The 25,574-nt window shown below is 42.6% G+C and overlaps 1 protein-coding gene and 1 non-coding gene across 2 annotated transcripts in view; both read left to right on the top strand.

Annotated features, from left to right (window-relative positions):
• Positions 1–336: 336 nt before the first annotated feature.
• Positions 337–25,574, top strand: part of ubl3a (ubiquitin-like 3a) — a 33,521-nt gene continuing 8,283 nt past the window's right edge. Inside the window, exon 1 of the mRNA XM_020096985.2 lies at positions 337–1,035. Within this exon, the coding sequence (XP_019952544.1) occupies positions 1,009–1,035 (27 nt within the window). The 5' untranslated portion in view covers positions 337–1,008. The remainder of the gene's footprint in view (positions 1,036–25,574) is intronic.
• trnat-agu (transfer RNA threonine (anticodon AGU)) lies at positions 21,205–21,278 on the top strand. The gene has a single exon. It is a non-coding gene; the product is annotated as a tRNA-Thr (tRNA).

Raw genomic sequence — 25,574 nt, 5'->3', positions numbered from 1 at the left:
TGATCCATGCACTAACACGGCTCCAGAGGACAACCCAGGAGCAGTATGGAGGCATTTCATGTGTTTTTTTTATGTTGTTTCTTTACATAGACGAATCCGTCACCGTTAACTTAAATTGAATTGGATTTGGCTGCAACGCTGTTTACCCCTGAGACTCAAACACTAGATATTAAGTGATCTTTCGGTGACCTTCAACCATACAAGGGATATTCACAATCTGATCCTATACTCTATTCCAAATAAATACTTTATTCCACATTAGACATGGACCTCTGTGTCTGCAGTCAAGTTGAAAATAAGGTTTGAAGTGGTTTTTATCTTGAAAAGACACATCGCCGGAAGTTGTAAGTGAAGTTCCGGTGTGAGGCAGCTAGCTTGTGGGTGTTGTAGCGGCAGCGGGGTGACAGCTGAACGGGAGGCGGAGGCGCAGCATCGCGGTCCGGAGCCCCAACAACAGTCGCGACGAAAGCCCCGGTTTCAAGAGCCGCACCGACGCGTTTCACCGCGAGACGCCTTCCTCCAACCACCGGGGGCCGGGTGTGACTTCGCCAGCGGACGGTGACGCGGAAATTAACGCAACTCGGCTCCTTTTTCACCGAGAGAGACGGAACAGGCTCCGTGTCCGGATGTGCCAGCCGTGTTGGGTGTTTCGCGTGGCGCAGGCACCTTTTTCCTGAAGCGGGGTATCCTTCGTGTTCGCTGGGGTCGGAGGAGGCCCTTGGGTCGGCACCTTATCCCGCTAACGCCTCTCGTATACGTCAGGGAAATCTCAAACCGATTGAACGACATGATTGTGCAATAAGACAAGAAGAAGAAGAAGAAGAAGAAGCCGCGCACGTACTGACTGATCCAGAGAAGAAGAAGTCTGTGTTTTTGTTTCCTTCCTTTTAAAACCACGTCGTGTTGTTTCAAGGGAGAAGGAACGAGGGAGTAATCGTGTCCTTGTGCATGAGTGTGTGTGAGTGTGAGTGTGAGTGAACCCCTCCGAGGACCGGGTCAACCTTCGAGATGACGGGCAGCACCCCAGCGGACATGGTGAGATCATCTGCCGTCACTTTCTCAACACTTTAAGACCTCCATTTATTCCCGCAGGGTTTTTGAGCAAAAACAGCTGATCAGTCAAAGCTGTGGTCTCTCCACGGTGTTGGTTTGGAAGCGAATGTGAAGTTGAGTTTGTGGATCCAAACCCTGAAATACCTGGTCCATAGGAATGTTAGAAATCCTTCTCTGTGCTACATGTACTTGTATTCATTGGGTCCCAATGAGCTCCCTATAGTCTCCATTGACACTCTCTCAATACTCATGTAATCCATCATATCGATCATCACGTCTCCATTCATGTCTCTGAGTCACATCGTTGTTGTGTGGAGGTGATCTACATCCAGGAAGTGGGAACAAAACTTAAATTAAGATTACATTGAAATTAGTATCAGTTATATCAAAGTCAACTGGACATAGACGGGATTGAATTGCGGTTTCTCTCTGATCCCTGGTGTAAACATATTAGACAGAACATAGAAGTTCGCAACATAATGAGTACTCAAAACATAGCACACAGTAAGTCATGGTATGCAGCCATGAGGCACACGGTGGATAGGATGAGAGTAGTTCGATAATTGTCACGATAAATGTTACAATATATTTCTTTACGTTGAGTAATTGCTATTTTTTAAAAGTTTCAACGCCGATTTTTCGCTCCTGAGTGAAGGTTGTGGTTTTAAACTCTTCTCTTTGGGCAGAGAAAGAGAGCGAGCACAAATCTTTTACAGACAAGATAAGATATGATATGAACATTGAAATATTCTACAAAAGGCTGTGTTTCTAGAGTGCAGTATAAAGATAAAAGTTGCGCAGTTTGTCCAATTCCGTAGATCATTAATGTTTTAAACCTCACTGTGCTTCCTCAATGCAGAAGCAATATATTAGTTATAGTTATATTGCTGTTGATGGAATGATTGATATTGTTTTATTGCTCAGCCCCACTTGAAATCAGAATCAGAAGTACTTTATTAATCCCTGTAGGGAAATTCAAATGTTACAGAGCACCTGAGAAAGAGGCGAAACAGCGAAAGCAGGTGTAAACATAGCAATATAACAATATAATACTTGATATAAATACTTGAAAAGTTCCAATTACTTCATGATAATAATGCTTATATATAAAAAAGGCAAATCACCAATGACATAATGTTTTGTATTATTCAAAAGTAAACAGCCTGAGTTTCCATCATTCAAATCTAACATTCCCCTCACATCCGGCCCCAGAGCTCTTATCAAACCGAGGCTTTGTCTGCTGTGGGTTTTATGTTTGACATTTAGCGAAAACCTCCAGCATCACAGGAAGCAGAGCTGGGAAGATACAGGAGTTCAGGAGGAGGCGAGGTGCTGCTTTGCTGGCTCCGAGTGTGCACTGACTGATAATTGCACTGCTGCTAACACCTCATTATGTCACACCTAGTGGTGCTTTAAAAAGGGAGGCTGAACTGTGACCTTAACTCTGGTCATCAACTGGAATTATTTTACCAGTCTACCCTGATGAGATGTTATCCTCATTTGACTTATCTCCTTGTTCCTTGTGTGCTTCCCTTTATGAACTCTCATCATAAATGTTTATGTCAGCCTCTCGTGGGTAAGTTATTCTACAAATTAAAAGGCATATAAAATGCATTTAGCCGGGTCTACCCAGCCGTAGAGGTAATATTTCCCCTCTGTCAGTTTTATTCATGTCATCTTGGCTGCCTGTGTGTGTTGGCTCTAAGAATACCTCCAGGTGTATGTATAGAAAGGATAATCCACATAATGGGCCCCTCCACACACAGATCAGCTGTCCCAGCTGTGCCTGTACGCCTGCATGTCCGAGTTTAGCTGATCCCCTGAACAGTAGGTCCATTACGGTGTCAGGAAGCTGCGATGTAATGCAGCGAGGAAGTTGGTGTTGTGCCGTCCTCCATTTGTATGTATATGTGGCTAAAGCTCAAGCATCTAAGTATAGCACATTTCAAGGAAACTCCATGGATTATGGACGTAATTGAGAGATGAATCTTTCATTTTCTGATCTGTTATGACTGGTCGCTAAATCCTCGTCCTAAAGAACATTCATAGAAGGTGTTGTGTTATGTCACCATGTGTATGAGTGCGAGTGTGTTAGGCATCATATGAACGTCACCCACAGTGGTATGGTTGTGTTGGATGGGTTCCAATACTTTGGATCTAGAAGTCAATGTGACAGCTACAATACATAATATTTGCAGGAGCATGAGATCACATGTCTTCCATCCAACATTTGATGTGCAAATAAGAATTTCAGGCGTTTTTTTTTTTTTACACGAATGTTGCAACGTATTCTGTGACCCCCATAATATTCTGTGTCCTCTAGCAGTGCAGCAATGAATTTGTCCAGGGTGATGCAATTTTTTGCTGACCATGGTTCTTAATTTTGTACACTACAATGACAACATTTTGTTCTGTTTCTATTCTAATAAGTGCCCTGTGCTCAATGTCAGTGTTTTAAAAAAAAAATTAAATTCACTGAATGATGAAGTAGAATCAACTTATTAATTATTTTTCCTTGCGTCCTTTTTCCTTAAGCTTCTTTGACCTCTGCAGCTGTAGCGCAGCCCCCTGGTGAGGAGCAAAATGAGTCGGGGGGGTGTAATGAATGGCACAGTGTGGTGACAAAATATGTGGTGAAAATCCCTAAAACGCTTTCACACAGCAGAAGGACCACGGTTAAGCATTGATCGTCAATTACTGTATAATTAGTGTAAAGCTATGTTCCAATTCACTCTTCACTCAAGGACTGAATTGAAATGATACAGATTGGTGGAGGATTTCTGATTAGAGTCACCAGCTTGTCTGTACTGAACCATTGCATTGTTAGCTACCCTCAGTCGTCTGCATAGCTAGCTCCTTCGTCACAGGCGCGCACTGAATCCTGTGATAGATTGGCAAGAGAGGAGGACTCGTTTGAAGGAGCCTTCGGAATGGGATTGTCTTCAGATGTTGCCTCTGAATGATGCAGTCCTTGAATCTAGACACATATAGACCCAAATCCTGTCGTCTTTTTTTTCTCTTTTTACACAAAACATGTGAAGTTGATTTTGTTGTGCTGAGTGAGGTTTGTTTTCACTCTCCGCCAAACAAACTACTTTCCAAAGGGCAGATTTGTCACTGGATTAAGATTTAATATATACTGCTGACCCTCATCCTCAGTTTTGACCGCCATACTCCTCCTAATAGTATTTTCCTGGTGTATTAGTCATAGCATAAGATTATCCAAGTTTGGTTCAGGCCTCCAGCCGCCCTGCAGAATTGCCTTGAAGCAACATGCTGAATTCCTGCCAGCTGGTTTTACAGCTCAGCCTGATCTGCGCTCCGAGTATTTCCCTGTGGGGGAAGCATTATCGCATCATTTAATGCCAGTGTCGGGCAGTAAGTTAATTTCTCCAACGATAAAGTAATAATATTATTTCAACTGCCAACTCTGAGACAATCTCTTTTTGAATGGTATTTTATTCTTTGCCGGAGCTGCCGTCTTCAGGCTCACGTTATTATCATACCAGCAGCGGAAACATAAAAGGTCAAACTCGGCACATGAGTGAGACGTTTTCAGCCAGTGTAAATCTTCAGAGCAGTTGCTTCCCTTTGTGGTTTTGCTCAATCTATACATCAAACTAGCTCCTTATGTTCCCCGAGGAAATCTGAGGAAATATCAGCTATCTGCATTTAACTCATCCTGTGTGGTTGAAATCAGCAGCAGATGATTTCAACCACACCGCCACCACCAGCCCTCCTCCCCATCCCCTCTTCGTCTGCGGAAAGAGGAGTATGCACACACCCATTAAAAAAGGCTGTATGTAGTGGGAGTCAGGAGTAGGAGGAGAGGAGATTGCTGGTGCCAAACATTGTGGCTGAATGAATCTGAGAGAAAGAATAGGAGAAGGAATAGTCGTGCCCCTCGAGAATGGAGGATGGGATTTTTTTTTTCTCGAGAGGATGGGGAGGGGGCAAATTACCTCGCCCCAGGCAGATCTCAGAAGTGCTGACAGGGTTGAAATGGTTCCCCTGGCAACAGAGAAATGCTCAGATCTGAAGTCTGGATGCCTGTGTGTGTGTGTGGAGGGACTGGGTCAAGGTGCACTGCAGGTATGTATGTGTATGTGTGTGTATGTGTGTGTGTGTGTGTGTGTGTGTGTGTGTGTGTTTGAAACAACGAGCAGATGAGAATAAAGCACCTCATTTCAGATATAAACCTGCTGTATGAATATACTCCCGACAGGAGTGAGAGTCCCATGGAGCAGGGAGTGAATGTCAAACATCAGCGATATGTCCCAGCACAGCAGACGGGACAAGGACATCCAGGTCGACACAGAAAGAAGGACATGACTCACACTTTCTTACAGGGCTTTACAAGTGGGATTAGTTTACTAGTGCTGAATAAAATACACAAGTTAGAAAAATGGGATTCAGTTATCTGCTTCTTATCAGGGAGTCTGTAATGACGCAAAAGGCAGACAGGAGCGACTGTCGCTGCAGTTTGAACCTGTGTTCGTTTGCAGGCTGTCAGTGCTATCAGTTTGGGAGCACAGACTTTATCGCTCTGTACACTTCAGCCACATCCATACTACTTTGTTTTCATTTGAACATGTAGTATTATGGTAATAGTAGTACAGTAAAAACATGACTGTGAGGCTCCTCAGCTCTACATTCATACGTTTGATCCTGACATGTTATGAAGAATTAAAGACTGTTGCTACATGTACACACACAGCGGGTTGTATTCAAACACCACTTCGTTTGTGCGGTAGTGAGTATGTGTTAATTTGGAGGTGGTGATCCTGACGGCCCTGACTCAAGCAGACCAGGACGTGTTTGTAATGATCAGCAGGTTTGCGACGATCAGGAATCTCAATTTAGATTTTTGACTTCTACACCACAAGCTTACAGAATCATAAACTCTTGAAGGAGAAGGAACCGAAGAATCATTTGACTTTATTAACAATGATTAAGTTCTTTGACCGTCATTCATTTAGACAGAACCTGCACCACATTAGCACTTTTTCTTATTTTCCTTTTTATATTTTTTTGGCATTTATTGCTTTTATTGACAAGAACATTTGTAAGTGAAAGGAGGGAGAGAGGAAGATACACATGAGTCAAAGTAGTTCTGAGATTTATTTTCCATTAATCCGCCTGAGGTGTTTAAGAGTCTTGTTTTGTCCTACCAATAATCCAAAACCCAAAAATATTCAGTTCAACATTGTGCAAAAAATCTGCAAATACATTGAATCAGTGGATGTTTGGTATTTATGCTTAAAAAATGATTTACAAACAATCAGTTATCAAGATTTTGCAATTAGTTTTCTATCATCCAACAAAGCGATTAATTGAGTAGTTGGTTCAGTATCTTATTTGTCAACCCCATTAAGAATAATGGATTTTTGTTTTCCCGTAAAAGCGAGTTATCTCTGCCACTCTGTGTGTGGCTTAGTCTAATTTTGGTGGTTTTAAAAGCAGTTTATAGTTCATTCCCACATTGTTAAGAGTCTCCTTTTGGGCACAGACACACACAAAGACACACACACACACACACACACTCACACTCCCAGAGACACACACACACACACACACACACACACACACACACACTCACACTCCCAGAGACACACACACACACACACACACACACACACACACACACACACACACACTCCCAGAGACACACACAAAGGAGTCAAAGGTCGGGGTCAGAGGTCAGTGGTGTGGGTCACAGATGAAAGAACAATGGGTGGGGAATCCTTGCTGCTGAAAGCAGCAGTCCCTGTCCCTCTTCCCACTCGAGCTGAGCTCAGCATGTGTGACACCGAGTGGCTGGAGACAGAGAGCCGGTCCGCGGGTGCGTCCTCCGGCCTCAGGCAGGAGCTGCCAACAGGGCTTTGATTGACACATTCAGAGGGAGAGGGAACACTATTGAATCCCAGCAGTGCCAGTTGGATGAAGCATGCTGGCGAATAAGTGTGTGTGTGTTACAGAAGCCATGTGTTGCAGGGCCTGAATCACGGATCAGGATTACATCATCCCGCCCGGCTGCAGGAGTTGATGTATTGACTGTGACATTGTCACATGTAGGCCTTCGGAGCACCACGGAAAGTTTTCGACTGGAGTTCTGAAGGTGCAGGTTCGATATTCATTTCAAGCCTTTCGGGAAAGACGACTCAGTGCTCAAGCACAGATTGTGTAACAAGCAGCTGCTTTACTTATGATGAATACTCAGTTGTTCGTGTAGTTAATAAAAATAATACTAATAACTATAAAAAGGTTCCTCATGGCCTTTAGACCAACTGTGCACTACATCCGCCAGGCAAGGAAAACAGTAACCTTTATTTGTAATCTGCCCAGACCAGTAGTTTTACTGTACGCAGACTTAATAAATGGCTTCATTGTGTTTCTATCAACAACTGAAGCTGAATAGTTCTATTGATATTGGTATGATTGGAAATCTAATTTGAAATTTGTAAACGTTGTGACTGTGGTGATATTTCTGCTGGTTGTTGAGTTGTTTTTTAATATATTTGTATTGACAGTTGTTGTTAGTAGCAAAGCTCTCGTCAGTCCTCTGTGACTGTGAAGCGTTAATTTAGTTGTATTGATGTATGTCTGCAATAGCAACCGGAAGTCCTATTGAAAGCCTCCCATCCATTGATTGCTTATGTAACTGTTTGCTTGGTTATGTGTGTTTGTCATTGGGGCATGTGTCTGTGCATGTGTATCCTGTGTACTGACCCCCTGCACAGATCCAACTACACATACCTGTCAACACTGACGTGCTTTCTCTTCTCCATCTTTCATGTCCGCTCCAGCTGAGATACATATTCATGGTGTGACCTGTATCTGCGTGTTTCGCCAAATATCAAGTTTCCAGCAGCTAATAAATGTCAATTCATCACCTCAGAGAAGGAGGTTTAAGTTTTCATCATCGCTTGTCACATTTGCAAAAACTACTCAATGGATTTCCTTTAAAATCTTTTGGAGGGGGGCGTGACCTAAGAAAGATCTCATTAAAGTTTTCTGCAGTTCCAGGTCAGGCCAGGGATTTTTTAAATTGTCTTTAACATAGTGAGAAAGGGTGTTAGCCAGGAAATATGCACTCTCCAAGAACCCTTCTAGTAAAAGCTACACAGTATTTACATGCATTATGTGTTCTGCTTGTGCCAGGATTGTAATCATAGTAGAGTAAGGCTACGGTGAAGTTTTTTATATACAGTTAAACCTGGGTTTTGTCTGCTGTTGTGTGAACCAATGAAAAGTGGTGTGGGTGAAGAATATGGTGGGGTGAAAATAATAATAAAGTCATTCTACAGCTGGCGTGTTATCCTTACCCTCAGAGGCTGAGCATGCGGGTAAGTTTAAAGTTAGCTCGAGCTAAAATAAAGATTACAAAAGTCACAGAATTCTTGTTTTCCTGTTTTCTGGAGGCTGAAGACCTCAATTAAACTTTGTCTATTGGACTCATGTAGATGTCTCAATCAAACTGTTGCTTTACCTTGGAGCAAGAGAGACATCTCACAAAGCAAACTTAAATAAGCACAGACACTGCATTGTCTCTGCACTCATCTCATGGTTTGAAAGTGAGACCCCGTCACCTCAGCAGTAAGTTTGCATTTCTGATCAGCACAGCTAGAAGCCTGAACACTTAGGGGGAAAAAAAGTGCCAGTGTGACCATGTTGGGAGAAGGGCTTATTCTGCTGGAAATTCCCCGTCTTTTCAGCCGTCAGTTCAGCAGTCATTGTTGGCAGGTATGGCTGTGCTCAGGCTGAGGAATGTGTTGAACTACTTCACTGTTTTAGGGGGTGGGGTGGCGGGGGGCTCCCGTGCTCCCAGTTCAAGGGGAAACTTGTCTGGTTGATTCCAGGGCTGATCTCTCTTGAAAGTCAATAGGCACTCGTTGTCTCTGGAGACTTTGGAGCAGCGATGGTGATGGTACACCATGTTTACAGCAGCGGCACAATTCAGGACAGACGTACAGTGAGGGTACTCTTCAGCTTAGATGCCAAGTGTTACAGAGGCAGCCTGACATAAATGAGTAGGTGTGAGGGGGAGTAATGTGCAGGCTGTCAAATGGCGCTAAAACAACAAAGTAATCCTTACTACCCTCTGTGCGCCTACAGACACTTTCAAAGGTACGTGTGAGTGCTTTTGTATTTTGTCTCGTAGATAGGCGTGCATGGATTCTTGTAGAAAAACCGGCTCAAGAACAACCTGTTCTTCCAGTTAAGAGTGATGTGTTTGCTGTCTGCTCTGCAAATGGAGTAACACCCACTCCGGCTGACTTTTGCTTCAGATACCAGCACAAATTGAGCTGCATCCAAAGGCCATTGTATTCTGACGTTTGGCACAGTTGCATTCAGTCCCTTGTGTCCTGTTGAAACCGACCAGCCAGTGAAAAGTCAGCGATAAACATTTAACTCTTATATTTCCTAAGTAATTCATCAACAGACATGATGCTGTTAAAAACTAAATTAGGAGCTTTAATTTATCGTGGTGGTGATATATTGAATCTAAATACAATTGTATTTCCCTCCTAAAAAAAACAACTTGTTTGTGTGTAATTGTTAAATGTTAACTTCTCCACAGGTCATAAAAAAAACAAAAAACCACACCCTAATATGATGTGAAAAACACTCTGGTGTCCTCCACAGTTACACCCATATCACTTCATTTTAGTTTAAAATCACATCACTGTTGCTATGGTTACGCCTGCCATCTGTACTTCCCAAGTTTAAGAAATGTTGTAGAATTTATTTTGGAAACTCTGGCGGTCATTCGCTTCCTGATTGGTTCTTATCAGTCTGGACTCATTCTCAAAACTTTGCTAACACTTACTGTAACAGTTCCACCTCGTCATCGGGCCAAGAAAAGAAACCTCTTCTCTTACTTTTCACCATTGCTGCTCCTCACTGTAGCACATGTTACAAAGAAAAAAACAAGCTTCTTGAAAAGAAGCCTGCTAAAAAAATGAAAAGAAATCAAAGAATGCTGTCGTCTGACTGATTTAAGGAACCGAAAATAGGAAGAGAAACTTGAGCTGATGAAATGAAAAGCCAAACAAATTCTCAGTTTACTGTGAACTTAACTAAGAGAAGTCTTTTGACATCTGCGAGTGACTTTTTCATATTTGTTTGATTTCCTTGTCAACTGAGGCAGCTGTGTGGTGGGACATCACAATTTGTGTTATCAAATATTCTCCTCAGACTTTTTGTCGTTCAGCAGCTTGAACTCATGTAAATCATGGATGCAAACAGTGAGTCACTCAGTTTGCAGTTTACGTGCTCCTTTTAGATAACAGGTTTCTAATGGAAATTCTGCACTAATAATGTTCTCATTGTTGCTGCTAAGTGCATGTACAGTATCCGTCTCAGTTTTCCACCAGGCTTTAATTGCACTGACGATCTCTGGCATCCTGATATTGTCTCTTGCCGTATAATTGACATTCAAGGGATGTTGCAGGAAGGGGAACTTTGCATAAAGCTGCAGAATATGGCTGCAATTTTCCTTTCCGTATAATTTAAATAGATGTATAACAAAAGCACTCAAGTGAAAAAAACACACACTCTCTTCTCTGTACTTCTAAATATTGAGTAGAAACAGAGAGAGAGAGAGAGTGTGTGTGTGTGTTTGTGTGTTTGGGGGGGGGGGGGGTTATTTGACTAGCTCAATAAAAGGAGTCTTTCAGCTGCACTGGAAACAATTTCCAGCTGAGGGGACATTTATATTAAAGCTTTGCCTTGCCAGCATAGACTGTGTGTGTGTGTGTGTGTGTGTGTGTGTCTGTGTTTGTGTGTGTGTTTGTCTGTGTACGTGTGTGTGTGTCTGTGTATGTGTGTGTCCTTGTGTGTGTGTCTGTGTATGTGTGTGTCCTTGTGTGTGTGTACATCAGAGCAGCCAGCCATCAAGAGTCGACAGTCCCTCTTCCTGATGCATTTTGGGAGCAGGCTGCCATTTCTAAATCAGTGCTTAAGTCTGTGCAGATATCTGAACGACCTGTGCCAGTGCAGTCAGTCAGTCCGTCAGACAGACAATACTTACTGAGGGAATTAGAGGGTCAGTGTTGTGTCTCTTTGGGTCCCAGACATGTCACGCAAGAGCCGCAGAGCAGTCTTCCGGAGGTCAAGGCTCATCAACCGGATGTTCCAGCAGGATCAGCCGGCCTCACTTTCAGTCCTTTAACCCAGACGTTTACTCTGCTGTGGCTGTCAAAGAGAAAATATCTTATTTTCATGGTTTTAAAACATAAATGCTCCGACAAGATTTTGTGTTTGAATGTGGCTTTCAGGCAACATGACACACTGCGACTTTCTTGTTGTTGTTGTGGCTTAGAGGGGGCCTCATTTATTATTGTTTCCATAATCAGATACGTTTTGTGGTTTATCGATTGATTTTTCATCTTTTAAATATTGGTAAAATGATCAAATCAGGTTAAGTACAAAACCCAAAGATAGAAGCTAAAACCCAAAGATATCACATTTGAGGAAGTGAAATATTTTTTTTTGGGGGGGGGGGGCATTTTTGCTTTATAAATGTACCATGTAATAAACATATCAATGGGTTGGATTGAGTTGAAACACTTGAAACATTAGTATAGAAGTTTTTCAAAGCTAGATATTTTGCGATACGATTTTAAATGATAATAAATAAACGGTGGAGCTGTGTGTCGTTCATGAGTTAATACAATGTAATATAAAACAAAACTAAAAGATTGTTACACTATCCACAGCAGTTCTGTGTTTCTGTGTAAAACAATATCGAGGAAGTATTTTAACGTAGAATGGTGGAAGAAGTGGCTCCTTAGCAACTATATCAACCGACATGTAGCAGAGCAACAGTTGCTAGGTAACCGTCTCTGAAACATGTGTGTCATATCTAAAGCCTTAATCTTCAGCTGGTAACTCAAGCCAATATCATGGCTTTTAGAGGTTTTCCACTATGTGAACACTATTGACTGAGGTAATCTTTCATTTTCTCTGAACACACGAAGACAAACTCCTGTGTGCTGGACCGTGATTGTGATCTTCATGCTGGAGCGGTGTTGAGCCCATGTTGAGCAGGATGATCGAACATGGATTGTGTACTTAATTTTTTGTAGCTGTAATGTCATCTTCAAAAGAAATTTGTAGAAAATGCTTTTTGCTGAGAGGTTGTCGGGACATCAGAGGAAAGCCTAACAGGGAGATGGATGGTGAAGAAGCCAATTAGCCTTTTTTTTTGGCAGCTTCTCTTCTCTTATGAGGCTGAGATCACCGAGGAGTTAAAGTGCGATGATGAGGGAAGTGTGTGTGTGTGTGTGTGTGTGTGTGTGTGTGTGTGTGTGTGTGTGTGTGCGTGTGCGTGTGCGTGCGCATAGCAAGCATGGCGAGGGTATATTTGGCCTTCATGCTGTCCTGCACAAATTTGTCACTGCTACAGAGCACACTGACTATGAATGTCCCTAATGATCACAGCAGGGTTTGTGCATGTGTGTGTGTTTCACGTGTGTGTGTTTCACGTGTGTGTGTTTCGTGTGTGTGTTTGTGTGTTCTTATCAGAAAGCGAGCAGTAATGAAGCATTGGACCTTGGACTGGAATGATTTAGGGGTTTTCATCTGTTATTTCTCTGTTTCATGTAATGAGGAAGCGTTGGTTTATCTGAGGGGAACAGGACATCAGATATCGACCTTTGATTGAATTAGAAGTTTTTGGATCATTTGACTATATTTAACAAAAGCAGCAGTCTTTCCCTGGCTCTGTATCGGGATCAGTAATCTAGACTAGTTGGTTTGAAAGCTCGCTTGTTTGTGCGTGAGTAAGGCCGGCATATTTTGGCTAAGTTTAGCTGACTTCCATTTAGCTTGGCACGTAATCGCTCAGTCAGCTGATCGGAGTATAATTACAGTTCATAGTACAGTGGGATTTAAGGCTCTCAAGAACCAGTAAGGCAGCAAGATAGCAGGTACAGTAATCCTGCGTACTGTTTAATCTAAAGGTCTCAGTGTTGAATAAACAAATCTGTGAAGGCGAAGTGTGCTTCATTTTTTAAAATGGTCTTAACCTTTGAGCTACCGTTTTATCCGACATCTTAATTATGTTCATGTAACTGGCAGCCCCCTAAACAGCAGCCCCCCCTCTCATCTGATGATATCATCTGTATCCATTATTTTTCTGCCTCGGTGTGGAACAATGTTATTCAGAGATCCCCCTCCCCCCTCAGTGTAACTGGCTTCCTGCGCTGTCTCCCCAGTGAGGCTGCCTTTTTCCTGTCGTGCGCAACACAAACAACCAGTGGCTACATCAGATCTCCAAACAGACGTCAATGGAACAATGGAAAGAAACAAACAACAAGACAAATAGCAAAACGTTAGAAATGCCCGCCTTTCATGCCGCAAACACAAACACCAATACTTTTTTTTTTTATACCGTTTTAATAATAAAGTGATCACCGTCTATGCTAACTCACCTGAGAACACATGACCCTAGATGTACACTGGGCATGTGTGTGCTGATGTTAACTTGAAGCACATGGTCAATTCTGCAGTCAGCTCCTTAGTTACAGAAATACTACGAACCAGAAATGTTTTACTTGGTAGTGAATCTATGACGTTGCCTAGTTTCCATTCAGACTACTAGAACAATTCTGTGGGTTTGTCAGTCTCACGCTCTAATTACTGAATCCATAGTGTTGCAGCGCATTAAATGAACCGACACGTAACGTGTGGACCAATTAGTAGTTATGACTACAACTAAATCTTATACAAGACCACAGATTGCCTTTAAAGTAACATTAGAGCTGAGTCTTAACATACGAAGACAATCAAGGATGTTGCATCATCATGAAGGAGTGCACCGTGTTCCTTCTGCTCTTTGCACCAAAATTAGCAACTCTGCAAATTTTAGTGTCTGTTGTGTAGCTTTACCAGACTTGGTGCTGGTTGTTCTGTTGTAACTGTGTGTGATGTGTGTGAATATTTTAGGTGTAATTTACCAGGAGACTGTAGATGGAAATCTGGTTTAAGAACGTGTTTGTGTTTGTTATGTTCAGTATTTCACTTGCATGTAAACCCGCATCTATTCCTGTCTCTGCATGCAGCTTCGTTGCCGAATAGGCCCCAGAAAATGCAGTGTGTGCGCACGATCATGTGTGTGCGTATGTGTGTGTGGTAATAATACCCCTGGTTGTTCCTGTCCAGTGCCATCTGGTAAATTCCAGCACAGAGGACGTTTTAGTTTGCCAGCAGTCTCTATCTGTGTGCCTCTCTCTCTCTCGCTTGCCCTCTCTCTCATACACACACATGTAGACGCACAAATATTCTCCTCCACACACATGGCATCAGCTGTGACTGCAGGGCAGTGCTCTTTTCTGAAGTAGAAAGGGAAATGCTCTAGCTGCCATTCCTCCTCTCTCTCTCTGTCTCTCTTACTCTTATAATCCATCATCAGTTTATTCTTTGCATTAAGACGTTAGAATATTGGGAGCGATTGTTTTTGGATCCTCAATATGAGCTTCATTGTGCTGTTATCGTTTATGGTAGGAAAACAGCCTCATTAACAACGTGTCAGAAACTGATGAGCAGAATTGGAATTACCAGACAACCATGCACTGTGACATCGTGGTTTCTCGACTCAAAGAGCGACACATGTTCAGACACATACTAATTTTGTCTTTCTATTTACTCTCAACACATTTAAAGCCACATTTTCACCAGCAGTATTAAACACAAGCTCATGACAGATGATTGATAATAAATATTATATTACAGGTATGTTGGATTGAGTTACTTTTATCTCCCTGCATCTTCCTCCATCAAAACCTTTTACAACAAATATCTTTACAGACAGAGAACAGAGAATTTCTATTGATTTTAAAGCTGCATTTGATTGTTTTATTACTTTATTAATGAGTTCTAATTTAAATTAATGATGATATAACTTGATCAGAAGGTTTGTGACATACATAAATCCATATAAAAAACAATAAATGGAACAATTCATACTGGTACCAGTGAGGGAGCATGAAATCAATGAATCTTTAAAGAATAAATGGATTTCATTTTCCTATTTTGGCTGCACACATGGAAAAACTTGTGCATGAAAAGAACAACCTAAAAGGTTATAAATCAAGCTAATCCTGACTGCAGGGCATTAACTACACACTACCAGGGAGACCACCAGGGAAAGAGAATAGGGGTGGTCGGTATGTAGAGACAGAGGAGGGAGGAGGGGGGAGACAGAGGTCACCGCAGAGTAGGTAGTTCTCTCGGGTGTGAAGGAGGGGGGAGAACAACATGGGGACGCTTTATTTGACTCCAGGGCTTTCACATAGCGGGGGTCAGGAAAGCATGGGGAGGAAGTCACATTGGTGAGACACCCTGGGATGGAAGTGGGGGTGAGTGAGAGGGGGAGCAGGGGTGAGGAGGACAGAGCTGCCGCAGAGCAAATGGGAGGACGAAGGAGGAGAAGGACAGGAGGTCCTTTCATCAAAGCCTTCACCAGGGATCATCAACCCTCTGTGTGGTCCCCTCACACCAGCAGCGTGCCGACATGTGGCATGTTGGCCTTTGAGTTTCTGCTGGTTTTTGAACTGGCAGAATGAAGGTGATGAGGCAGAACAGAAAACTGAAATTCACACAGAGAAAAGATTTACAGCTTCATAATTTTAATTTGGGAGTCTATTAAAATAGTTTAAAATGTAAATGTGTTATCTGTTTTATACTTTTAAATTGCTGCAGGGCCAACTGTCTTGTGATTCATCACTAGCTCAGAGGTTGTGCTGGAAATGAGGCTTACCCTGAGGCTTCCTCAACCATAAACATCAGTGTATCTACGGTGACAATGCTATTTGCTCTGCTGGACCAGTTTCAGCCAAACCGCTCGGTAGGTGGATTCCACGATACCTGGTGATGTTGATGCTTTACAGGAAGTAAAAAGCAAGAAATGCAAATGAGGCATTCCAGGAAGTTCAGGACGGGTTTTCTCCCTTTGCTGCGGACTTTGGCCTTTGTAACAGAGCAGAACGTTTTCATGGACAAAAAAGCCATACAACTATTGGTTATGTTAAATCTTCACTTTGATTTCTTTACGTTCAAACAGTTTCTGTAGAATCTATTGTCTTGAAATAATATTATTGTTTTGCCAAACAGGTGAACAGATGTCTGGTGCCTCTTCTCGTTTCCTGAAGCAGTTTGTTTTTCTTTCTGCTCCCCAGACAACATGACAATTTTCTCCCCATTCACCAGATACAAAAGACTGAACATACTGTAACTATCCATATTGCTAGTAAATTAGGTACATATTTGACTCAGAGGACATCATGTACCTGCAGTCTGCTGTTAACTGAGCAGGAGTCCCAATTCATGGGCTGCCTCCTTCAGAGGACGTGGTGTATGCGGCCCATAAAGTCTTCGTGGGCCATGTAGACTTAAGCTGAACCAGAATGAGATGATTGAGGCACTTTGTCCTGCCCTTATTGCTGTCACCTAGCAACAGAGCTGCAGTTGGATACGATTAGAAAGTATTCCGGAGTTTTTTTTGTTTTAACACGTGAAGCGTTAATGATATGGCTGAGTTGAAGCCTGATACTTGACAAATGATTCGTCACTGAGTCGCAGTGAATCCTGGGAGTAGTCTGGCCTGAGAAGGATCGACCCGTTGGAGCCTTTGTTTCTCTGGGATGGGAGGAAGTCAGAGCTTTTGAAATGGGGACAATCAAGTCACGCGACTTTGACACAATCTGTCCCTCAAATGCAGATTCTGAATGATGTGCCACCTTGATTGCGACACAGCTACAGTATCATTTATCTGTGCACATTTTTGTACTCGTAGTGTTGCACTCAGTTGAGCACATGGGAAGGGGAGGTTTGAAACAAGAGACCCTGAGAACATAGTCCAAACCTTCAAGCTTACTTTGCGTCCTCCACAGAGCTGACCAATCAATTCCTGAAGTAAAGGTAAAAGAGCAGTTGTCAGTTTGATTTGGAAAGTAATAGCGATATGAGCAAAGGAATGGATTCAGAAAGGGTTTCTGATGCTATAGAATCACCCGACAATCGGCACAATCAATACTGGTCCTTCCCGCAGCCGGAGAAGGGTTCAAAAACAGTACTAGATTTATTTTTCTTTCACACAGTTTGTATCTGGAGAAGCAGGGTGATTGAATTAATTTCAATACCTTTATCGCATTGTTTCTCTTATGTTTTCGCTCAACCAATGATGTTGCGTCTTTATTTCAACGTGTAGCACCTTGTCACTCTCTATCTCATCTCTTGCCTCATGTTTCACTGGGAGAAAAGGGACAGACAGTCTAGACACTGACAGAGGGATGAGAGGAGAATCGATTGAAGCATACAAGAGCAATTTCACGTCTCGGCCCACAGCTTCAAAAGCAAAGCCTCAGCTGCCTTACCGCTGCGCCACCACGCCAGCAGAAGAAGCAGGCATTTTCAGTGTGAACGCAAAATGTTGGGTGCGTTAATGCATGTGCAAAAGTGTGTTAATGTCAAACACTAAATAGTCAGTGGATAATCGGAAGAACTAAGTGGATTTCATCGCCTCATTCACCTTCACGGTTCCTCTTGTCGCCGCCTGTCTCTCTGACCTTCGTTGTTCCCACTTTGATTCCTCTTTGATTCTCTCGCCGCTCGCTCTCATTTCCTCCCCCGGTCCCCTGGGCTCGCCTCCAGAAGTGTCAGCATTTCCTCTGTCCTCCCTATAGCATCAGACCCCGTCATCACTATCATGGTCTCTGTACAGCATCAGCGCTTTGGTTGGGATGTGTGATACAGGACACTGCAAAGCTTTGTTGTCTTTTTCTCTCCTCACTGATTAATGTCTGTCCCTGCATGTCTGTTGGTCACTTATACTTTATTTAGGTTTGTTCTGGTGTGTTCTGGTGTCACACTGTCTTTGCTGTTTCCTGTTGATCTGAATGTATTTGAAGGGTTTTTCTTCTCACTAATGAGATAAGGACACGGTGCTTGATGTGGGGTTGTCTTCAACCCTAAACTGTGACGGACGCTTATAGAAACTATGTCAGGATGAAAAAATCATGTAAATCTTAAAACAAAACGGTCTTCTTTTTCATTCTTGAGTGACTTTCCTTCTCCCTTTCCCACATTTCCATCCTTCTCTGATTTCTTTCGAGTGTCCCTACTACTTATGTTGACTGTCTGCAGGTGTTCATTCGATAGACAAATGACCAGGAAGAGTAAGGGTGCTGCCAGACGCCTGTCTTAATCTGTCTTGACAGTCTCTCGTACACAAGGTTCCAATAACAGGCCAATTTGAATTTGGAGAGATATGTCCCACTCTTGCAGCAACATGTAGGGGGGAAGTTGTTTCATTAATCAGAGCCGCTAATTAATCTTGGGAAATTAATTTTACTGTTGGCAGAGCATGGCCAATGCATTCTTTAATTAACAGTAACGGGCAATTGTGTGTGTGTGTATATGTTTTTGTGGGTCTTGAAAAATGGTGGTTAGTGGTGTGTGGCTTAATACCTGTGGCTAGTTTGTAAATCCAAACACACACACTGTTCTCCCAACTTCTGTGAGGCATTAAGTGTGGTGTGTTTTAAAACTCACTTCTAATACACCACAGGCAGTTTAGATTAACCAAAGTTGGTCATTGTTCCAGCCTGCCACTGATGCTGCTAATAAAACATGGAGTGCAGACTGTGTTATATTTGTCCCACTGTCGATAGTAAAGTTAAAAGACAACACTACTATCTTCAGTAGAGCTAAATCGATGACACATCTTAAAATACACATATCAGTGTTTGTGTGTTTGTCTTTATTTTCAGTTGCACACAGTTAATCTTTCAGACATACACTGAACTTGCAGCTCTGAATAACTTATCTTAGCATAAGATAAGTACCTATCAAGCTAATGTGTTATATCCCAAATTTGTGCTAGACTAAGCTAACCATCTGCTTAACAGATATGAGAGTGGTATCAATACTCTCATCTAACGCTGTAACCATGGTCGGCCCCCTAAACCATTTGGCTCTCAGGTCGTCCTTCTCATCTAACACTTGGCAAGAGAGTGAATAAGGGTATCTTTAAAAACTGTTCTCCTGTCATAGAGTTCTACGGTTTGTTGCATTATTCCTCATCTTAACTTCTCTCTCCTGCTGCCACGCTTTATTTTCTTCCTGCATACTGTTACTATTTAATGTGGTTTTCCGGTTGTTCTGGTTTCAGCTGTAGAAAACAGAAGCAAGCTTCAAAATGAGGGCAGCCAAACAGGTCAAAGCTGACACAAGTGCTTTTTGGGTAAATGTTATTGGTGGGATTGAACCTTTTCACTAGACTACCTAACTCTACATTGTGTGTGAACATCTTCACACTTCTCTAGCTTTATAATGTAGTGCAGTAATACTGGATTAAACAATGTTTGATCTCTTCTTCCACTCATGCATCCCATCAGCGTGCAGGTTGCACGTGGTTAAGGTAATGTAATAGTTGACTTCAGTTTTGGCACATTCCTTCATTTGGCCCTGGGGGTGTTCAACAGCCATTTTGAAATCTGAGGAAGCGAGACGTGGAGAGGAGGGAGTGGCAGGGGGCTGGCATGCAAGGAAAATCCATGTTCGCCTCTCGTGACAGCTCTGATCACAGGGAGGTAGCGATACGAGGAACGTGTGATCAAATGCGCCCAACCTAGCATCTGTCAGGGGAGAGAAATGCAGCCATGGGTGTATGTGTGAGTTAAGCAAGGCGAGTCTTCAGAGAAGACACCGGGAGGGGAGATGACAACATGAAGGGGAGCTCTACCGGTTTTTCAGGAGAAGGAGAGAGAGAGAGAGAGAGAGAGAGAGGAGAAGCAGCTGATGGATTAAAGGGTTATCTGCATGTGAACGGGGGAGAAGGCAGTGATGAAGAGAGAGGACAGAAAGCAGGGAGCTGTCAGGTACAGTGCCCTCTGGCACACTGTCGTAACAGCTGATCGTGCTCGTGACAGGAAGGAGAGGGAGCAGGAAGTGGAGCAGGAAGTGGAGCAGGAAGAGGAGCGGAATGGATTTTGGCTGTGATGAGGACGTCAGCATATCAAAGCATGGTTCTTTTTGAATGACAGTTTAAAGGGACAGGGGCTTGGAGAGAGATATGAGGTGTGATGGGACAGATGAGTGATGAGACTGTGGCTGATGGTACTGAGAGCAGCTAGAAGGAGAATTGGTGTTTTACAATTTCTCCTGGATCCCAAAATCAGAGTTACGACTACAGCAGTGAAATAATGACACCAGGTCCTAAAGGGATTTTTTTTATAAATCTTTGAAAAAAAAAAGAAAATTAAAATGCTTTACGATAGAATATGCAAAAATATTCATTGTCAAATAATGGGATTTCTCTAATAATTAAAGAATTAGAGCACTGGTCGGTCTCTTAACTCTTCACTTTAAGTGGACAGTGTCTTTACTTTGTGCAGATAATCAGCTGCTGAATGTTTGATGCTATTGTGAAGAAACGAAACCTTAATTTGAAAATGCTATTAGATCTATAATGTAGCCATTAGACGCCCGTGCCACAGGAAGTTAACGAGCGGCACCAGAGAGTGCAGAAAGGTCTGCGGTGTCGACTCTTACAATCTCTCTTACAGTAGACGCTCTCTTTAATGATTAATGGCCGTAACAGAGTTCAGCCGGATGGGGCTCTGTGTTTTATGTCCACTGACCAGGCTGCTCTTCTTTATACAGTAAAAAGGAACCACGGGAGAGGAAGTGATTCTGGGATTTGATTACAGGCAACAGCATCACATGTCGCTTCAAAAGGACCAAAATGTTAAAACCTCATCATCACATTTCTGCTTTACAAACCTGACATGGTGACATATTATAATTGCTTATTTAGTAGCCACTGCTGCAGAGACTGTAGCAGCACCAGACCTGGTTGATGGTTCCATGTTGTTGTGTCTTAGTTGGTTAAATTTCTGTCTACTAAACAAGATATCCTGGGTTCAAATCCCAGCCGTGTCTTTTTGGGGAGGGGGACAATGTCCTTGTAGTGGGACTAACAAAGGATATTTGATCTTGTGTTTTAGCTGTGTGTTTGGTCTCCTCCAATGCTGAATTGAAATTGTGTTTTGAAAGTGTACACATATTCAGACCTACTTACATGAGTCCAATTCCACTGCAGAGGAACTATGCTCTATCGAGGAGGAGGCCCCATTTGTTGTACAGGGCGCTGTGGCTTAGTTGGTTAAAGCGCCTGTCTAGTAAACAGGAGATCCTGGGTTCAAATCCCAGCAGTGCCTTTTTTTTTGAACGGCATTTCCCCTGTAGTGTGACTAATACACACTTAACTAATCTTTCAGCTGTTGGTCTATACCATCTCCTTGGAGAAATATGTTTAAATACTTCTCCTAGCTACTAAGGTAGTAGCTAACTTTATCTGTCTGCTGGTCGGTGCAGAGCAGGAGGTGCACTGTGTTCTCTGATCACAGCTTTGGCCGAAACCAACGCCATGAAAGCAGTAACAATGAAACTGATTAGTGCATTTACAGGCCAGAGAGGTAAACTTGAACTGAAACTCACAATACAACTTCTCTCATATCTTTACATTGTTTCCACCTTTGATTAATTGTTATGATAAATTATCTCAGCTTGAAGCTTTTAGATGGAACTAAATATTAAACATTTGTCTGCACATGACGGCGTGTTTCGTGTTTATTTTCTGTACCTATTACATGAGCATTGTCTGAGAAAACTCTCATATAGTGCACATGCATACAAAACAGGAAGAAACAGCACAGATGACTAACTAGCTCCCTGGTTACCGCAAGTGTTGGCATGGCAACCAGCAGAGCATGACTGTAGGCACCATGAGCAGAGTTGGAATAAATCTTGATCAGTCAGATTGCGTGTCTGGAGCTTTGCACAACAGCTAACAAAACGACAATTTGTGCCAGGATAAAAAGTTTGGCAAGTATGACTTACTTACATAAAACGATCCGTCTTCAACCTTTGGTTCGTTCACCTATTCTCTCTATTTCGTGGAACGAGCAGATGGTACTTGTTGCGTATTGCAAGCTGTGGGTAAAGTAGGTCAAAACAAACCCTTTACAGATAAGTGCTCTATAAAGATTGATAAGTCAATAATAAACAAACTTCAGCTAGGTCAAGGCCCAATGGTGAATTTCTAGATCTTTACTGCAGTGGAAAGGTCTGTTGACTATAATAAAGGCAGGTGTTTGTGCTATGTGCTTATTGTTTTTTGTCTCCACGTCGAAGCTATATTTGGGCAGCCTACAAACACAACATGACTTTGTTTTGACTCCTAAAAGTGTCCTTTGTCTTTCTCACGTCATCCCTGTTTGTAGATACAGTGTCACCCACAAGATTCTGAAATAAAGTTTTTGTAGTTTGCATCTTCTGCCTGATTTCATCTTGGTGTTTTAAAAAAGTCATGAATGTTCTCATATCTTTGTCAAGTTCTGTTGAAGTTGCTGTGTAACTTCAGTTGAACCTTATCTGCTTTTATTTTGAAGATCGCCCTCCTTCCCAGGATGAAAATAGGAAGCCTGTATTCTCTGCTGTTTATCTTCAGTTCATAATGTGTCATGGTTTAAAATGAATGTAAAACAGACCACATTTTGAGGGAGAAAAATAGATAATAAAAATAAGTTTTAGAAAAACTGATTTCAGCGCTGCACAGCTCCCAACCCTGTTCGACGCACTCACAGTGACTCTGAGATTACAAATCCTTGCCTTAGGCTTCGTTTCGCGTATCACAGTATTATCAGTCAGCTATTGTTATGTAACAGCTCCGTCTTTGTGTGTGTGTGTGTGTGTGTGTGTGTGTGTGTGTGCGTGTGCGTGTGCGTGTGCGTGCGTGCGTGAGAGCACAAACAAACAGGAAGGAACTCACAAACAAAAAACTATAATATTGTATTCAATTTGTCAAACTCAGAATGAGGCTGTTTGACAGATCTAAAGATTTTATTTTCTGCTGCAGCCTCTGAAACGTGCATTCAGCCTGTTGGTCCACCATCTGCAGGGATTTTCTAAACGCAACCTTTTCAGTGTTTTTTTAATTAGAGAAGGCAGTGGCTCCTTGACAGAATCTCTACACTAATGGGAGCTAATAATTGCATTATAATTTGCAAAATCACTAAGAGCTTGCAAAGCTGTTTTTGTCATTCAGTTTAGACTAATTAAAAATGGGACGGGTGTCTCTCAAGCTGCTGTTTTTCTTTAGGTTGTTCGCAGTTTGTCAAACAAGCCACAAATCGCCCATTATGGTGTGTCTCCTATTTTGTAGCTGTTTATATTCATTTAAATCCGACAGCCAGAATGTGGCGCCAGAAAGAAAAGCGCCTACAAGTAATTAACAATAAAATCAGCGACTGATAATTCATGTGGGATTTGTATTGTCAAAGTGCTGTGTTGTTACATTCTTGAGTTTACAGTCAAATTTTCTCTGGATTAAATGTGCAAAGTCAAAGCTGCTGGGTCCAGCTGGTTTGTTTTAGAGAGACCACAGTCGCACTAATCACCCACCTCCTCTCTTAAATTCATTTATACAGTTAGGAATCCACTCTGACAGCAGTGGCTAACCTTACTGTGTAGACTACATATAAAGTTGCTCTAATATATTCCCACAGGACGGCTTCCCACTCTGTAATTTGTTGACTGGTGCACAGGGTCTAAAGAGCAGCAGTACTCTTTAATGCCTCTATAAACACAAGCACACATAAACATACACATGCATACACACAAACACACAGACACACTATTGCCTTGAGAAAGAGTTGAGAGCGGTACTCAGGGAGGAATAATTATAGATGGCATTGAATTTCCTTCTCCACCATGTGCAAACAGGGTGCCGCCAAGAGCGTTTGCTTACTTCACATGTTTACACTGTGGCACTACTTGGCAGCAGGGTCACATTATTGTGACTGAATATCTGCAGTCGGGCCTGAGGAGCAGGGAGCTGCCAGACAGACGTACAAGTAGCCTTGTTTTATTATTAAATAACCAGGACTGGAAACTGCTGCACCAGGATGTATCAGCAGAGTTGGGCTACATCAATTCTAATACGTTTCAATAAATGCATGAACTCTGTTATGGATGCAGAGTTTAAAACAGAGAAGTTTGGAGGCGCTAGTGGCTGAGTCTGTGTTTTAGTTTTACGCTTGCCTTCGTTGATTCGGCAGGCTCTTATCACATGACCCCATACCGGAAGAAAACAACCAGCATTAGCCTCGGCTACCGGTGTAAAATGGAAGGTAGTGTAGGAAAGTAGTGACCCTGTCGACCAATTTTTGTGTACGCCAGCACGCGCACGCCCAGTGTACATGAGTGGTCACGTGATATATGTTTTCAGTCGTGTTAGAACAGACGGGAATCAAAACAGATTCAGAGCCAAAACGCTTGTGTGGACAGAAATCATTTCTTGCAGTTTCCCTTCACGCAGCTGAATTTTGAGACGGATTGTAAGCAAGGACACACCGGGTATATGACTAAGCGACTGTTTGCCTGCAGATACAGTATGTGTGTGTTTATTATGCATGAATGCATGAAGCATCACTCTGCACATACCTGGAGCTGTTGTATTTGTCGCAGAGAATAGACTGTAATTGAATATACTTCTCTCAGCTTGCTGTAAAGCCACATTACCAGTCCCTTTGTGGAAGGGAGTACGGGGAGGAGGCACAGTGGCCCTGAGGGAGAGGGGGGAGGGAGAGGAAAAAAGAGCAAGAGAGACAGTGATTCAGTTAAAATCAGAGTCAGGATAAAGAGCAAAGTGAGGGAAAAGAGGAGAAACGGCCAGCAAAAGCTCTACCTAAATTAATGGTGGAAAAACAACCTGCAAGTGTTTTAGTGAGCTGCAATAAACCTGGTTTGTATTTTACAAAGCTCTGCATGAGAGGAGAAGGGATGAACACTATTTCATCATAAGATAGTTCCTCATTTAGTATTTTAATGATGATAGAGCGTGCTGTCTCCATTAGGTATCAGGTGTCTCCAAAGGCGACAGAATGTGCAGCCATTATGTAACTTTCTGTTTTATTTTCTGCTAAACAGAAAGTGACCTGAAAGAACAGAGACAGCAGAGGAGGAACGAAACGAGGGAGAGAGAAGCAAATACAGAGATTGAAAGTTGCACTGATCAATAACACAAGAGAGGTTGCATTTACATTGTTCAATTGGGGCTAGTTCAGTGTCTGTTGTACATTCCTCCACTGTATGCTGTGCCGAGCGAGGGATTGACGGAGTGGGAGAGAGAGACAGAGTGAAAGAGACGGGGTGAGGGAGGGTAATGCAGAGATTGCTGTGAGGACAGGAAGACATTATGATGTGACACAGTGGAAAACTGGCAGGAGGGAGAAGGAGGAAGGTGGGGGGTGGTAAAGCTATCTCGTAGGTGTTATGAGGTTAAGCCACCCACCACTGGCTGTCACCATGGTGACACCATGGTAACAACCAGGTGTTCAACCAAGAAGGAGAAAAACCTTGCTTATGCAAAGGGGCTTCCTCTGTGTGCCTCTTGCTCAGTATTTGTCTCTATCCGTTTTATTCAGCGGGTCCATCTGCAGGTAGCGTTTGTC

The sequence above is a fragment of the Paralichthys olivaceus genome, chromosome 15, assembly GCF_024713975.1.
Source record: "Paralichthys olivaceus isolate ysfri-2021 chromosome 15, ASM2471397v2, whole genome shotgun sequence".
NCBI classification, from domain to species: Eukaryota; Metazoa; Chordata; class Actinopteri; order Pleuronectiformes; family Paralichthyidae; genus Paralichthys; species Paralichthys olivaceus.
Note: the sequence above shows the minus strand (reverse complement) of the source record. Positions and strands in the feature narration are given on the sequence as shown.